At 39.8% G+C, this 17,550-nt stretch overlaps 1 protein-coding gene across 1 annotated transcript in view; it reads right to left on the reverse strand.

The window, feature by feature from the left end:
• The window catches only part of vkorc1l1 (vitamin K epoxide reductase complex, subunit 1-like 1), a 50,312-nt gene extending 34,083 nt beyond the window's left edge, over positions 1-16,229 (reverse strand). The window contains exon 1 of the mRNA XM_043718577.1: positions 15,980-16,229. Within this exon, the coding sequence (XP_043574512.1) occupies positions 15,980-16,170 (191 nt within the window). The 5' untranslated portion in view covers positions 16,171-16,229. The remainder of the gene's footprint in view (positions 1-15,979) is intronic.
• Positions 16,230-17,550: the final 1,321 nt, after the last annotated feature.

Genomic DNA, 17,550 nt, shown 5'->3' on the forward strand with positions numbered 1-17,550 from the left:
TAGACAGTCAGAGACTTTTTCCCTGGGTACAACAGAGTGTTACAATGGGATATAAATTTAAGGTGAAGGGTAGAAAGTATAGGGGGGATGTCAGGGATAGGTTTTTTACCCAAAGAGTGGTGGGGGCATGGAATGCGCTGCCTGTGGGAGTGGCAGAGTCAGAATCTTTGGTGACCTTTAAGCGGCAATTGGATAGGTACATGGATAGGTGCTTAAGCTAGGACAAATGTTCGGCACAACATCGTGGGCCGAAGGGCCTGTTCTGTGCTGTACTGTTCTATGTTCTATGTTCAAAGGAATCCAGGATTATGATGAGCTGATGGGTAAGTGAAGCGGTGTCCTCACACAAAAAATAATCAGCCATGATCTTATTGAATGGTGAAGCAGGCTTGATGGGCCAGATGGCCTACTCCTACTCCTATTACGCTCTTATGATGATTTGAGGTAGTGACAGAAACTTCATATTTTTCATTATTTGGAGATGCCAGTGTTGGACTGGGTTGCACAAGGTTTAAAAATCACAACACTAAGTTATAGTCCAACAGGTTTATTTGGAAGCACTAGCTTTCAGAGCGATGCTTCTTCAGTTGGTGGTTGTGGAGTGTAAAATCGTAAGACACAATTTACAGTAAATGTGATGTAACTAAAGTTATAGAACAAAAAAGACCTGGATTGTTTGTGAAGTCTCATCTTATAGAATGACCATGTTGGTTTTAGTTCTTTCATATGCAAAGTGCAAAATCTTTTTAAAATTTACATTCTCAAGTGAACTTTAACAGTAGGTGCCATGTCGGCCCAGATAATGCACTGAAGGTGTGAGCTGCCTTGTGTGAGAATGTCTGTGCCTCAATGGTCAGACTGATTCTAATCTAAAAACAGATTTACAGAAAATTACGTGGATTCATGCAGTTTTTGAGCAAAGTAAAATGTAATTCTGCAAATGCAAATTCACTCCACAAATGTATGTGTGTATGGGGGTGTGGTGCGGCAGCAGGGGTTCTAGAGGAGGGTGGGGGTGGGGAGAGAGTAGCATAGAGTACAATGGATGAGTGGGGGAGGAGATGAAGGTGATAGGTCAGGGAGGAGAGGGTGGAGTGGATAGGTGGAAAAGGAGCTGGGCAGGTCTTACAAGTCCGGACAGGTCAGGGGATCGAGTTTCTGGAGGTTAGAAGCTAGGATGAGGTGGGGAAGGGGAAATGAGGAAACTGTTGAAATCCACATTGGTGCCCTGGGGTTGAAGTGTTCCGAGGCGGAAGATGAGGCGTTCTTCCTCCAGGCGTCTGGTGGTGAGGGAGCGGCGGTGGAGGAGGCCCAGCACCTCCATATCCTCGGCAGAGTGGGGGGGGGAGTTGAAATGTTGGGCCACGGGGCGGTTTGGTTGATTGGTGCGGGTGTCTCGGAGATGTTCCCTATTGCGCTCTGCTAGGAGGCGCCCAGTCTCCCCGGTGTAGATGAGACCGCATCGGGAGCAACGGATACAATAGATGATATTAGTGGATGTGCAGGTAAAAGTTTGATGGATGTGGAAGGCTCCTTTAGGGCCTTGGATAGGGGTGAGGGAGGAGGTGTGGGCGCAGGTTTTACAGTTCCTGCGGTGGCAGGGGAAAGTGCCAGGATGTGAGGGTGGGTCGTAGGGGGGCGTGGACCTGACCAGGTAGTCACGGAGGAAACGGTCTTTGCGGAAGGCGGAAAGGGGTGGGGAGGGAAATATATCCCTGGTGGTGGGGTCTGTTTGGAGGTGGCGGAAATGTCGGCGGATGATTTGGTTTATGCGGAGGTTTGTAGGGTGGAAAGTGAGCACCAGGGGCGTTCTGTCTGTAGGGTGGAAGGTGAGCACCAGGGTGCTTCTCAGCCAACGTTGTCTCTCTCATACGCTGCAGGTAAGGATGCCCCAAAGCATGGTGCATTGGCCAGACCAAGCTATGGCAATTGAATGGATACCTCACAACAATCAACAGACAGGAGTGTTTCCTCCCAGTCGGAAAACGCTTCAACGGTCCAGGACATTCGACCTTGGACCTTCGGGTGACCGTCCTCCAAGGCAGACTTTGGGACAGGCAACAACGCAAAGTAGCTGAGCAGATGCTGATAGCCAAGTTTGGTACTCATTGGGATGGCCTGAACCAGGACCCTGGGTTCACATCACACTACAGGTGACCCCATTGCACAGGACATACACACAGACACACTCTCTCCTGCAGACCCTCTCTCATACGCTCTCTCACAGTCACTCATAACCTCATCCCTTCCATGTGCACACACACACAAGTTTGTGGAGTGAATTTGTATTTGCAGAATTACATTTTACTTTGCTCAAAAACTGCATGAATCCATGCATGATTCTGTACATACTTTTTTTAAGATTAAAATCAGTCTGACCATTGTGGCACAGACACCTTAACTGCATTTACCTGGAGTGACATGACACCAATTGTTAAAGTTCATTTGAGAATGTAACTTTTTTTTAAAAAGTTTTGCGATTTGCAGATGAAAGAACTGAAACCAACATGGTCATTCTATAAGATGACAGTCTTAAACAATCCAGGTCTTTTTCATTATCTAATTTCAGTTACATTGCACTGTAAAAGTTTGCTATAAATTCTGTGTCTTATGAGCTTATACTCCACAACTACCTGAAGGAGCAGCACTCCAAAAGCTAGTGCTTCCAAATAAACCTGGACTATAACCTGGTGTTGTGTGATTTTTAACTTCATATTTTTCATCATCTCACAACAAAATAAGCTCAATTTTTAAGACTTCAGAAACATTGTAAACACTGAAGACAATGTAGAACTTCAAGATGACACCTATCAGGTCTCCCCTCAACCATCTTTCCTCTAAGGAAACCAAGCCAATCCAGCCTCACTCCATCCTAGCCACATCATTCCTAGAGTGCAGTAATCAGAACTATGGTTAGGCCATAGTACTCCAGCTATGGCCTAACCATAGTCCTACACAGCTCCAACATAACCGTCCAGCTCTTATAACGTATGCTTCAACTGATGAAGACCAGTGCCCCTTATGCCTTAACCACTCTATTAACCTGCCCTTCAGGGATTTGTGAACCAAGATCTCTCTGTTCCTCACTACCACACCATTCATAGGGTACTCCCTTGTCTGGGTACTTCTTTCCAAAGTGCATTACCTCACATTATCAGGGTTAAATTCCATCTGTCTTTGATGTGCCTATTTGACTAATCCATCTATATTCTCCTATAATCAGAATTATTCTTCCTCACTGTCAACCACCTGCCCAAACTTCACTTTGTTTGCAAACACTTATCATACCCCATCTGCCCCCACAGTTTATATAGATTTTGAACAAGAAGGAACCCAACGCTCTTTCCTTTGGTATGGAACTGGACACAGGCCTTGAGTCAAACAAACCATTTCTCCTGCCACACATTATTCCTGCCTCTAATCCAATTGTGGATCCAACTTACCAAGTTACCCTTGATCCCATACGCTTTTACCTTCTTTATCAGTCTCCAATGTGGGACCATGTGAAAGGCCTTACTGAAATCCAAGTAAACTACATCAACTGCACCACCGTCAACTACATACTTGTTTTTGAAGAGGTGACCATCAGATTAGTTAGGCATGACTTCCCTCTAATAAAAGCATGTTGACTATCCTTAATCAAATCTTGCCTCTTGAAATGGAGATATATTCTGGATAGAATTTTCACTCCAATGATGGGAGACTCACTGATCCGTAATTTTCTGATTTCGCTCTGCCAACCCTCTGCAACCACGCTAGCTATCTTCTGCATTGAGAGGGAGAAGAGACAAACAAGCAGAAACCAAAAATGTTAAAATTTAAGTCCTATATTTTCTTCAAATTCCCAAGAATTAGAAGCTAAGGCAATGAGTCTCATACTTAGGAATGTAATCCCATGCACCGGTGTACTTTTAAAACTGAAATACAACCATGTACTTTACTTAAATGAATGCTATTTCGCATTGTATTCTGACTACATACAAATTGACTTGCGAATGGACTCAAGAATGATACCCGTTCACAACCCTGGACTACCTGCAGTTAATTTTAAAACTGCAGGGAAGGTTGATGATTATTACATAAATTTAAAAATACATATCATGGAAAAGACTCAATACTGTGTAGGCTAGTTTGAATCCTTTGCACGAATGCAGCAAGTTTGTACCTGTCAATAGATTTCAACAGTGAGCCAAGCAGCAAAATGCCATTTCTGCAATGCAAACAAGAGTGGCACAATATGACCACTTCCCTAATCCAACCTGGTGTCTAATTTTTGTACTGACTTTCCAGTTAGACATTCAAGCTCATGATATTATGGTCAACAGTCCTAACAACAACTACCATGAACAACCAGCATTTATATTGTGCCTTAACCAAGTAAAACATCCCTAGGTAATTCAATATAAACATTTTTTAAAAATCAGATACATAGAAATGTTAGGGTAAGTCTTAAGGAAAACCTTAAATAATGGAGAGAAAAAAAACAAGCAGTGGGGTTTTAGTGAAGGGAGTCCAAAACTGAGGCTGCTAAATTCACAGTTTCCAATATCGGAGAAATCAAACTTATCAATACACAAGACACCAGAATTGGATGGATGCAGAGAACAAGAGATGCAAGACTAGAGACAGCTACGGAGATACAGAGGGATGAGGCCGTGGAAGAATTTGAAAATCAGAAAGTAAATTTTAAAACTGAGGCAATGCTGGACAAAATAGTTCAGCCAGAACAGTATGGACAGGTGAACAGTATCTGCCATGAGTTAAAGAATGAGTAATTATATTGAGCAAATGGTCAAGTCAGAACAAGCAACACCTCCACCTCTTAAACTGACTAACAGCACATGAGAAAGTAGTCATGGACATATTTTAATGACTCCACTCCCTTTTTTTTGTAAAGCCTCTGCCTAAATCATTTATAGATGACCCAAATCTATACAAGATTTATCTTTTTCTACTCATCCCTTTGACTCTGTACTTCCGCTTCATTTCCTTTCCACAATTTGAAAGTCTATAATCTACCTTTACTAATATAACAACCCTCTTTAATCTTTGTGCTAATTATATATTGACTAATTGCAACCCTTCTTTGGTGACAACAGCTATTTTAATATCAAATATGGACTGCTTGGTCAATATTTTTTACTGCAATACTTTTCCACTGTCTCCTTTCTATTCAAATAGATTTATTTCCCATTCTTGTCTCCTTGGCAATCAGGTTTCTATTCTACAAATTTTCCTGTAAAATATTTGCTTCTTGTTCCTCCAGTTTGATACTCATTTCTTCACTTCAATACAAGTAACTATTAATCCACCCCCCACATTTGCTAATCTAAATAACATATTGCTTCAGTACATAATTGCTTTGCCAGTAATTTAGCAGCCTGCCAAATGGTCAGATGCAACACTTTCATATCGAACACCTCCTGCTGGCCCTGAATTAGTAGAATTATCTCAAATGGATTATTCGTCAAACTGTCAGGATTATTAGACTCCACTACACTCATTTCTATACAACCACTATTTTTACTAAAAACAAAAGAGTTCTGTTTCCCAAACAAAACATCCAGAAGCAACAAAAGGTAACACAAAAGAAAGAAAGGAACACACAAAAACTGCATAGAACAGTCAATGCAGACTGGAAGACTTGATGCACAATTTAAAAAAAAGTGACAAAAATAATAAAGACTTAAAGAATGGAATATATAAAGAAGTGAGGGCATAAAATTAATATAAAAATGTTTGCCAATTGTAGCACAAGTGAAAAGGATAATCAAGAATAACATGGGCCCTTTAAAACAATGTACTGGTAATTGTAAATAAGTGTTGCATCAGTCTTTGCAATAGAGAAAAGGGATAATGCACCTGACATTCCAACAAAGGATGCATTAGAGTTCATTAAAGTTAATAGTATTAAAATATAAATTAGAAAAAAATAGTGGTACCAAAGCCTTGACAAATCACCAAGCTCTGATCGTTTCAACCCAAATCCAAAGGAAATTGCATTCATTGTAATCTCTCAATACTCTCCTGATGTTGAAACCGCCCCTAAAGACAGGTTAATTGTAAGCGTACTCATTAAGAAAGCAGACAGAAAAAACCCCAGGAAACTGCAGATTTGACAGTCAAAATTTGGAGTAGGGAATTTATTGGAATCTATAATTCAGGATGGCCTGTTTGAGCATTTAAAAGAAATTTGAGCTGATTAGAAGGCATCAACATAGATCTACAAAGAAAACAAACTGTGGATGCTAGAAATTAGAAATAAAAACAGAAATTGCTGGAAAAGCTCAGCCAGTGTGACAGCCTCCATAGAGAAATCAGAGTTATGTTTCAGGTCCAGTGACCCTTCCTCAGAACAGTTCTGAGCAATTTCTGTTTTTATTATAGATTTACAAAGTGTAGGAAACATCTCAAGTACTTAATTTTTTTGAAGTAACTAATTCGAATAGAAGACACAGTAAGGAATTTAAAGGTGTTGTTTTAAGTCGTGGGACCTCAACCATACATTACATTCACCATTCAGGAGAGCAACTAAGAAACACTTTATACAAACGTGTAGAAGATTGTCCCACAGAAAACAGGTGCAAGCAGAATCAATAACTTTAAATCGAAGATCAGTAAGAATTTTCTAGCCAAGGTTATTAAGTTGTACGGAGAAAAATAGAGTTGACCATTTTGACTAGAGGGACAGCTCAAGGGTCTGAGTGATTTTTTTTCATGATTTTACGTTTTACCAATAGTAATTGAAGTAATGACTAGATTCTGAACTGTAAACCCACAGACATTTTCTTCTACAGCTTGCAAAGTTCAAAGTTTGTTTTCCAAAGTTCATCCACATTAGCATATTTAAACAAAGATAAAGTCAGAGATATACAGCACAGAAACTGATCCTTCCGTCCAGCACAAAACTAGATTTTCCAAAGTTTGCAATTTTGACAATGCTACAAAGACGTTTATTAAAATGACCATTGCATTTTTGATGACAGTGGAGACTAGTTACTCTTCCACAGGGAAAGACACTAAAACAAGCCGAAGAGCAAGCTGCCTTTCCATGCTCTCAACTAGTGACTACGTACAGAGAACCAAGACACAGGAAGAGAGAAAGCATTTTCAATAGTTACAGTTGGTCTTCTTTTAAATCACAAACAGAGAAAAAAAATCAATGTAAGCTGGGGACTGGTCTTTCTCAAGCAACAGTTACAATTTGTCAAATAATCTCACAGCCGCATTTGGACTGACGTGCCTGCATTTTCATACTGTCAGGAGACGGTCGAGAACTTTTACCAAACTTGGAAATTGGTGGGTCAATTCTAATTATAAAATTTAAAGTTAAGTACCTATTATTTAAATGGCATTGAATTGCTTTGATATCTACATTTTCAGCTAGCTATGTCTGTGTCAAGCTGAGACAAAGATTATCTTTCTATTTTTACAAAAATGCACTAAGTCATGCACTTTTTAAAAAAAAGTCTCTCTCAAGTGATGTACTAATAACTATTACTTAAAATGCAGCCAAACTTGACATGGCATCAACTTAGTCTAATCCAGCCAGTTTAATTATAATGCTTATTGTATTGACTTTAAACTATCCATAAATTGTCATTTGTTTTGCTCAACATCCAGTACTGCACATCAGAAATTTCCTCCAACTCACAAAACCACCAGCTTTGACACCCATTAAACTTCATTCTCCAGTAATGGACTCCCTCCCATTGCAAGACAACTATGCAATAGTTTGCAACTTTGTTATAACAATTGGCCCCTAAGTGCAACCACACATTTGTACCATCACACATGTCTGTAAACTCAAAATGTGCCTGCATCATAGCCTGCAAGTAGTGTTATTCATTCATCAACCTGCTTACTATAGGACATCTAGTTAAGCAACAAAATTTTAAAATTCTTGCCTTCATTTTCAAGTGATTTGCAGCTTCACATTAGCCTCCCAATTCTGACATCTTTAGAATCCCTGATTTCAATTGCTCCACACTGGTGAATATTGTCTTTAACAACGAAGGTCCTAAGTTCCCTCCTTAAGCCTCTAAATGTCTATATTTCATCCTTCAAGATATTTCTTAAAGCCCAACAATGCGAACAGGCATTCAGTCATCTATCCTAAAGTCCCATATGGCATGTGATTATGCTCCTTTAAAGTGCAATGGAATGCTTTACTATGACTAAAGTACTCTATAAAAAATAAATTGCTTTTGTCTCAAATAAGCAAAATGCAAACCCTGGAAAAGCAAAATATAATTATTTAAATGTATGGTTGTAAGCTGATGCTGTTATTCTAATACATGGGATTGGATCCCAAAAGTACTAACTTCTGTACGAGTCCCAGCACAATACAGCAGTGAGAGGCAAAATAGAAAACTAAGGAGCATCAGTGTGCAATTTGGAGTATGATGCAGAAGCATGGACTTCAGATTCTTGGAACAATGGGATCATTTCTTAGGCAGGTAGCATCTGTTCAAAACTGACAGGTTACACAGAAACAGGACTGCCACCAACATCCTCATGGGAAGGTTCATTTGTGGGGTTATAATGGATTTCATTAATGAATTGGCTGGGCAGCACAGTGGTTAGCACTGCTGCCTCACAGCGCCAGAGATCCGGGTTCAATTCCCGCCTCGGGTGACTGTGTGGAATTTGCACATTCTCCCAGTGTCTGCGTGGGTTTCCTCCGAGTGCTCCGGTTTCCTCCCACAATCCAAAAATGTGCAGGTTAGGTAAACTGGGCATGCCAAATTGCCCGTAGTGTTAGGTGAAGGAGTAAATGTGGGTGAATGGGTCTGGGTGGGTTGTGCTTCGGCAGGTCGGTGTGGACTTGTTGGGCCGAAGGGCCTGCTTCCACACTAAGTAATCTAATCTAAAAGCACCAGCCCAGAGGTTAAAAAAAAACAAACAGGAATAAAAAGTACATAAAGTGAAATGTTGTACAGTACAAAAACTGAAATATTTCCTTATTTAAAAAAGCATAGAGAAGAACTGTGATAAACATGGCTTTACTATGAATGCATGAAGTGTGGTGAGTAAGATTGGGTAAGCTACAAGCACCAAGTGTGACTTTCAGGGGAGTCCCAAGAGTTGGGAGAGGGAAGAAAACCTTAATCACTTTGTAAATAAAAAAAAACAAAGTTTAGGTTTTTAACATGTAACTTAACTTGTAAAATTACATCTATTCTTAAGCAGGAAAAGGCAAACTGTCCACTCAAGAACAGCTGTTAATAAAAAATAAATCAGCTTAACCATTTCTCTCTACCTGGAGCTGAGCATACTCATACTCAGGATAGACATGTCAATATGACATTGCACTAAGTGCAACTTTGACTAGAGTTCTGAGAGTTGGGTGAGTATTTCAGGAGAAAGATTTTAGATTTTCAGAGAAGGATGTGGTCTCTTGCTTTTTCCAACTTAGCTGATAAAAAGCTGGCTAAGTTGTTACAGTCCATTCTATTGCTAAAATTTAAAATAGTAAAGGAACTGGAGATTAATTATACATACATATAAAAAATGAAAATGATTAAAAATAATTAAGTGGTTTAGCAAAATACATTAAGGTTGACAGAACGATGTGCTTTGTCACAGTTACAGCACTTGGGAGCTTCTGAGCGAATGAGAGATCCAGGGTAAACACAGCTGCAATAAGTGTTCAAGTAACTTTAATGCAGTCATTGAGCTGATGCCAAGTTAAAGACACATCAAGTTGGAATGTTACCTGAATATTTTACACCCATAAGGAGTATTCTAATTTGATCCCTGGTCAAGGACAGGGGAGTGGAGCTGCTGCTGAGACAGGTAAGGGGACCTAAAGGACGACAGTGAAACATCAGCCTTTGCGATTGTTGAACAAGCCAGGGTTTTTTTTTAAACAAAGCTGTTAGCACCACAGTACTAAACGGCATTCAACTGAGGGGAAAGCAACGTAGCAGTCATAAGGGACTAACGTGGTTTACAGAGCTCTGAGACTGTCTTGCTTGCTTGATGCCAGACTTAAGAATATCTGCTCAGGATAGGGGAGAAGCTTACAGAGGGAATGGGAAGGATACAGTGACATTCTGTACAGTCAGTACAAGAAACGAGACGTCAAATTAAGTAGATCCTCAAAAAGGTAATAATCCAGAGATTAAACCATGTGCAAGTTGTCATAGGATATATGATTAAGTAAAGGAGTGATTAGTTCAAAAATGTTCTGGGGCCAGTGAGTTCCACTTAATGGGCACTTGAAACGTGAACTGGGAAATTTGAGGACTGTACCATTAACAATGTTCACACCTGAACCATGCTAGTGACAGTGCTCCTGCCAGTATAACTGGAGGAGGAGAGAAGGTTTTAAAATAACTAGATGTGAAAAATGATGAGGACAAGAAGTCACCAAGCCCTGTTACAACTGAGGGAACAAATACAGTGTGTCTCTGATCCAGTGACTTCATGGTTTATCCACTTAATGACTGCTTTATCTAAATTAAAAAATAAAAGTTTAATCACAGGTTTCTTTAATAAACACAAAATAATTTATTATAAAACAAAGTTTGTACTATATTTTTGAATAAATTAACAGTTCAGCTCTTAAATCACATTAATCTTAAAACATTAATTGTTTCTCTCTTCACAAATGCTGCCAAACCTGAATTTCTCCTTTTTGTTTCAGATTTCCAATACCTGCAGTATTTTAATCTTTATTATATTATGTTCTTGCCTTGAGTGCACATTTCCAGCCAACGATCAGTTCAATGCTGTAAATCTTTGAGATGCCAATGAAACACCATCAGCTTTTCCCCTCAAAAAATATTACTTTGGCCAATAGTAGCAATCCTAATTAACATTCATTCAGAGATAAGTTAACCCAGAAAAGCCCAATAGGTCCCCTGACCTGCAGGCTAAGTGCACCACAAGATCATAGCAAAATACTTAGGTTTATCAACATCTGAGGATACGGAAAGGGTCAACACTCCAAATCAATAAACATCAACCTAGGGCGGCCACTGTTTCATGCACCATGGGATATTGTCAGACCTGCTGAGCATTTAACAGCATTCAATGACAATTAATATGGTTTATTTGTATACCTTGCCTTCTAAAGCTCCCAGCATTGGAACACTGAAGGAAAAAAAGTGTGTTCCATAATTTAGAGGAAAGATTATAACCATTTTAAATGTTATACTCAGTCTTTAATCAGATTTGGAACAGTTCTAGTTCTTTTTAAGTGTTTTCATCCTTCTCTCCATATGGGAAAAAGTTGAACTATTTCTACTTGGTAGTCTGAGCAAATAAGAAATTTAATCACATTGTCTATTTTTTTTAAGATTAGATTTCTTACCAATGAAATTACATATTCACCTGACCAGCTCTACAGGATTTAATGGGTGCATCCAAAAAAATTCCTCCGTCACCATGACGACTTCAGGTTAACCCAGAGTCTTAAACAGAATTTGTAACAACCAGGTCTCGTCATTAATACTGTTGTTTATGCTCCACACTTTGTAGTTTTCTATTCCCTTTTCCCTCATGCAAGTGCCCAGCTTCTCTTAAAAGCAACTATATTGTTCATCACAGGTACTTTAACGGATAGTTTTAAACATTTTTGGGTAAAGAGGTTTCTCTTCAATATTTTTATTGGATTGAATTACAAGTTTCCACAAAAACTAGTGAAGCAATTACACAATATTTACAAGATGATGAAATTTGAAATGGGAGGTCATAATGATAAAGATACAAAATTACAGTCATCTCCAAAGGTACCTCTGTTTTTAAAAAAGTTAAGGGGGTATTCAGATATAAAAATGAAGAAGATGCAAGTAGAAACATGCTGTAAAATTGTGTTAAAGCCTGTAGATAATTGGAATTTTTAAGAAAGTATGAGTTGGAAGGAGAAACAGTACAATTTGATTTGTCACGGTCATGTGCACCAAGGTACAGTGAATAGTGCTGTCTTAAGTGTTTTGTAAGTGCAACAAGGTAACAGAACAGAGTGCAGGATACAATGCCAAGAAGGTGCAGAGAGAGATCAAGATTAACATTAAAGAGATCCTTTCAAAAGTCTGTAACAGCTGGAAGAAGCTGTTCTTCAACCTGTTTGTATGCGTACACAAACTTTCATATCTTCTGCCTGACGGTAGGGGTGAGATGGGGGGGGGGTGGTCTTTGATTATGTTGATTGATTTCCCGATGCAGCAGGAAGTATCGATAGAGTCACTGGTTGGGCGGCAAGATTGCATGAAGGACTAGGCTGTTTTCACAACTTGTAGTTTCTTTTGATCTTGGGAAGAACAGCTGCCATACCACACTGTGATGCTGCATTCAGATAGAATGCTTTCTTTGGTGTATTTATTAAAAATTGTTACAGTCTTACACATATGTACAAATTTCATTTGTCTCTACCTCCTCAGGAGGCTTTGTTATGATTTATTAACCATAGTGTCAATGTTGGTGGACCAGGACAGATTGTTGGTGATCACTCGACCGTCGCCATTTTAGCATCAATCATACCGACAGAGGCATGCCCTAAACTCTGCTTCTTGAAGTCAATGACCAGTTCCTTTGTTTTGCTAACGTTGGTGGCAAGATTGTCACCTTTACACCATGCTGTTAAGCACTCTCTCTAACAAGTCTCTATGTTAACAGGTGAATGACTAGAATGGAGGAGTATACTAAATTATTTTTAAAATACGGGGTGGGGGACAACACACAGAAGACAAGTATTTACAATTCCAGTTTGAGATAATGGTCCTACCCCATCCTCAACACTGTCATCGCAGTTGAGACTTTGAAGCTTAAATAAAAAGAGTACATTTTCTGCTAAATGCCAGAGAAACAAATCTTAATAACACAGCAATTTTGAAACCTGCACTAACTACATTGTTCTGTACATTGCATTGCTCCGGTACTGGTCAAACTCCTATCCATATCTGACAATACACATTAGAAGTTGAGATTTCTTCTACAACTGTATCACCACCGTGACTCTCTCACTTCCTTTACCAGGACCCTATGGTGTACAAGGAGGAAAATTAAAAATGCAACATTAAAACAAGAGATTTTGCAAGTCTAAGGCAGCAATTATTCATTTCCACTCCTAAACAGTCTAAATACATTGAAAAAGCTCAATTATCTCTGCAAGTACAGCAACGTTGTATAGGAAGCAAATGTGAGATTTTGATGTGCATTATTTGCTTGTACTTTGCCCTTACAGCTCATGATATCATCTTACTAAAACCATGCAATATCTTCCTTCCAAGGCAAAAGGCAGGGACTAAAAGACAAAATATCAAAGTGTATGTAGAATTCTCAAATTAAGATAGCATCACTACACACAAACAAAGTAATTACAGAATGACGGCAGACAAGATGATAGTGGTAAAACCTATTAATACTACTGTCAAAGTAACATTCCCATTATAGCAAATGTATGAAATTAACATTGGTTAGAGCAATGCTATTAATGGCAAGATTTCAAAATGATAACTACAACTAACTTTGAATGTCTAACAGGATTCAGAATAACGTGCAAAAAAAAAACAAACTGAAGATCATGTGACCACAGTCTACTGACTGGAGGAGTGTGGTTTTGTGACATTTTAACATGACAAGATGGACAAGATGGCAAAAGTCATGAGATTTTTGTGTAATCGTAGCAATGAGGAAGCAAGAAATGAACTTAAGAGTTTTATTCAAGAATACATTGGAATTAACAATATCTTGAACACTCATTTTTGTAATTATGCTTCAAATAATCAAATTCTCAGCAATCGGGGAGCCGAATGGGGATAATAATTAGTGTAGAATCACCAATTAACATTATTCACCCAAAGATTGATTAAATTTCCATTTTTTTTAAGAAGCTTTGCTACCTATAGGACTCCAACTCCTCCATCCAGTCTCATCATATTTTCTGACATCAGAGCTCTAGGTTAAAAGCTGAAATTGAAAAAAAAAACAGACCTCTTTGTAACTATTTGTTTGAAGAGGCATCCGCATAGAGGGAAGCAATAGTGATGTTGAGAGGTGGGAATAGGTTTGAAATCCCATAAGCCAACATATTTTTCGAAATAGGGTTCTTTATGATGGAAGTCTCTCCTAAAAGAAAACCAGTACGGACAAATTATGATTCAAAATTAAGGGCGAGGCAGAAAACTATGAACGAAGACTGAAGGTCTGCCCATATTCCCTATCCCAACAAGCATGTACTTTATTATATGGGATCATTACTGATTACAGAAGTTTCTTTCTTCTTCATTGCTGTAATTACATTTGCTTTTTTGTAAATTTCACGACTTCATGCCACCTTACCCATGTCACATTAGTATGCAGACTGTGCGCCATATGATCCAGTCAAGAAAACCTTTGTAATGCCAATGTTTGAACCAGGGCTTCCTCTCTTGCTTCCTCTTGGCTGTAAATTATAAGAATACATTTTTTTAAATAAACTCTAACTCCAAACATTCTTACCAGCTTGTATTAATTAAACAGAATCTCAAACAATCCTTAAATTATATCAATAAACTGTAGATTAGCAAATTATAGTTGTCTGGAATATCATCTGTTGCACTCAGCAAAAGCCAAGTGAGCCAGAGCTCAACTGATATGGAAAACGCCCAACTTCAAAGCTCTCAGTCAATTCAATCAAATATTCCCTACAGTTCTGCCATACATCTCCAAAGCAATTCCATACAGGAGAACAAAAGAAATAAGTGAGTGACCATTTGATCCATTGAATGTGCTCCACCATAGATAAATAAAATCAGATGCTGATCTGATTGTGCCACTTAATTCATGTGCTGGCTGCCTCACCTCCAAAATATTTAGCTCCCTTGTCAAAAATCTGTCTAATTCAGCCTTGAATGCATTTAAAATGCCAAGTGTCAATGGCCCTGAGGTGGGGAGAAGAACAGAATTCCAACCACGAACGACATTGAGAAGGAAATCTTCATCGGTCTTAAACGGAAGACCTGTTACTGTCGATCTGTTTCTCATGGTTCTAGGTAGATCACCTTTCATTCTAAACAGTTAAGCATACTTGCAGGTTTATGAATTGACTTATACCACTATCCTCAGCAAAATTATGCATAAAAAGATATCTGAAATAATGAAAGTACATGCAATTGGATCTGTTAACTGATATTGTATCTTGTGTACATATATTAGGTAAAACTAGAAGACATTTACATAACACTGTTCAGATGCACGAATCGTGTATTTGCAAAAACAGACAATAGCAGAAAACCTGAAAAATTCAACAGGCCCAAAGAGAAAGTGTTGTAAATAAAGCAACGCTGCAAAGATAACACCTAAAATATTCTGATCACCAGGGTGCCTCAGCAGTTACCAAGAGTGTGCTCACTGGATGTATTTTGGAGACTGTTAGCAAAAAACAATGAAAACAATTCAGGTTTTAACAAAAAAAACTCAATTCATTCAACAACTCAAATTGCTTACACAACTTGTAAGATAATTGACCACCAATGTTTTAACTCCAGTGTGACAAAGCTCAAAAATGCTCTCCAACCACAACCCTTGGTTAGAAAGATTGCCTAATGTTTAAAAAAAAAAGCCTAACAGCAAACATTGGACCATTCAAACAGGTGCAGTGCAAACATCTCACATACCTACCATACTTGCCTGAAATCTCAGTGACAACTGTGCAATTGACTCCACCATCTTCTCCAGCAAAAGCCACTTTCTCCTCCCTTTCCCCCCCCTCACACTCGTTTCCCATTCCAATACCCAACTCCCAATCCCCCAAAGCGGTCTATATCTCTGGGTTGGGGGAGGGACTGAGACCCTTCCCTGTAACTATCCACAATTGTAGATGAATGGAAGGGAGCGAGGCACACGGAGGGCAGAAACCGGCACAAGCCCCGATTGTCAGGGTAGTGGGAGGGGAGGGCCGGGGCCGGGGCCGGGGCCTGTCCACCCCCTCGGCCGGGCAGCGCCTGCTTTCCCCTCGCCTACAACCTCCACAAAGTCAGCGCCAACTCACCTCGAGCCGAACACCTTGGTGCAGCTCATCCGCTCGCTCAGGTCGCACATGGCCACGTAGCCGGGCTGACTGGCCCGGGCGCTCTCCACATGGTACGCGTAGACGGACAGCAGCACCCCGAGCAGGCACACGCTCCCCCGGGCCAGCTTCTCCCATTTCGGGGTCGCCACTTTCAGGATGGGCGCCGACATCTTCCCCTCTGCCTGCCGCTGAGGCCGAGACGTTGCGCGCTCTGATTGGCCAGCCCGGGACATTGTTCACGTCACAGAACCCCGCCCCCCTCCCTCCCGGCCCGGAGTGGGGCGATGAGGGGCGGAACAATAGGGGGCGGGGCCTCAAGAAGGAGCTCTGCCTTCCCCAGCCTCATTCACAGACCAGTGTGTCCAGCGAAGCCCAGCCCGGCAGCGGAGGTGCCCTGCACCTTGTAATGCCCTTTACTTTAAATTTGCAACCTCTCCTTTTTCTTTGTGCACTGTTAGTTTACTCTGAAATTCATTTTTTCGGTGAAAAAGCATCAGGGGCTGAAGGGTAACCTTAATCGCGGTTTAAAAAATCATGAGGGTAAATAGACAAGGTCTTTTCCCTGCAGTTGGGAATCCAGAGCTTGCGAGTATAGGTTTAAGGTGAAAGGGGAAAGATTTAAAAGGGACCTAAGGTAACTTTTTTCACGCAGAGGGTGGTGCATATTATAGAATGAGCTGCCAGAGGAAGTGATGGAGGCTAGTACAATTACAACATTTAAAAGGCATCTGGATGGGTATATGAATTGGAAAGGTTTAGAGGGATATGTCCAAGTGCTGGCAAATGGGACTAGATTAGTTTGGACTATCTGGTCAGCATGGACACAATGGACCAAAGGGTCTGTTTCCATGTTGTACGTCTCTATGATTCAGTCACATCAGTATCACCAATCTGTAAAACCCCCAATGCAATTTTGTACATCTCTGCAGTTGTACATGTCTACAACACTGACTTTCAGTCAAATAAGTTATGTTAAAATAACTTAGAAAACAAGTTAAAATAATTGCTTCATGTCACTGGACTCAAAATGCTAACTCTGCTTTCTCTCCATGGATGCTGCTGGACCTGAAGAGTTTCTCCACCAATTTCTGTTTGTGACAGTGACTTTCAGTGTTATCATTGTTGCCAGCAATCACTCACTAACAAGTATGATTGTCCACCTAGGAATTTCCATGTCACTGGTTATGGATTCTGAGTCTTAGTGTTTTTGATGAGTCTAATCCCGGAGCATCATCTCCTACCTCAATATGTTATTAAATTTAATTTGCTTCTGAATGAAAAATTTGCACTGTCACATCAGTTGTCAGTTACTTATCAAAATCCAATGTTAGTTTCATATATTTCTGTAGTTTTGTACAGGTTAAAACATGTCCATGACTCAATTTCATTATCATTGTCATTGTTGGCAATCACTCACTAAAGATTATGATTGTCCACCTAGGAAATTCCATGTCACTGGTCATGGGTTCTGTGGGTCCTTCTGTGGCTGATGAGCCTGATCATCCAAAATTTCTGACCACATTATTATTAAATATAATTCACTTCTCAGT

The sequence above is a fragment of the Chiloscyllium plagiosum genome, chromosome 28, assembly GCF_004010195.1.
Source record: "Chiloscyllium plagiosum isolate BGI_BamShark_2017 chromosome 28, ASM401019v2, whole genome shotgun sequence".
Taxonomy (NCBI): domain Eukaryota; kingdom Metazoa; phylum Chordata; class Chondrichthyes; order Orectolobiformes; family Hemiscylliidae; genus Chiloscyllium; species Chiloscyllium plagiosum.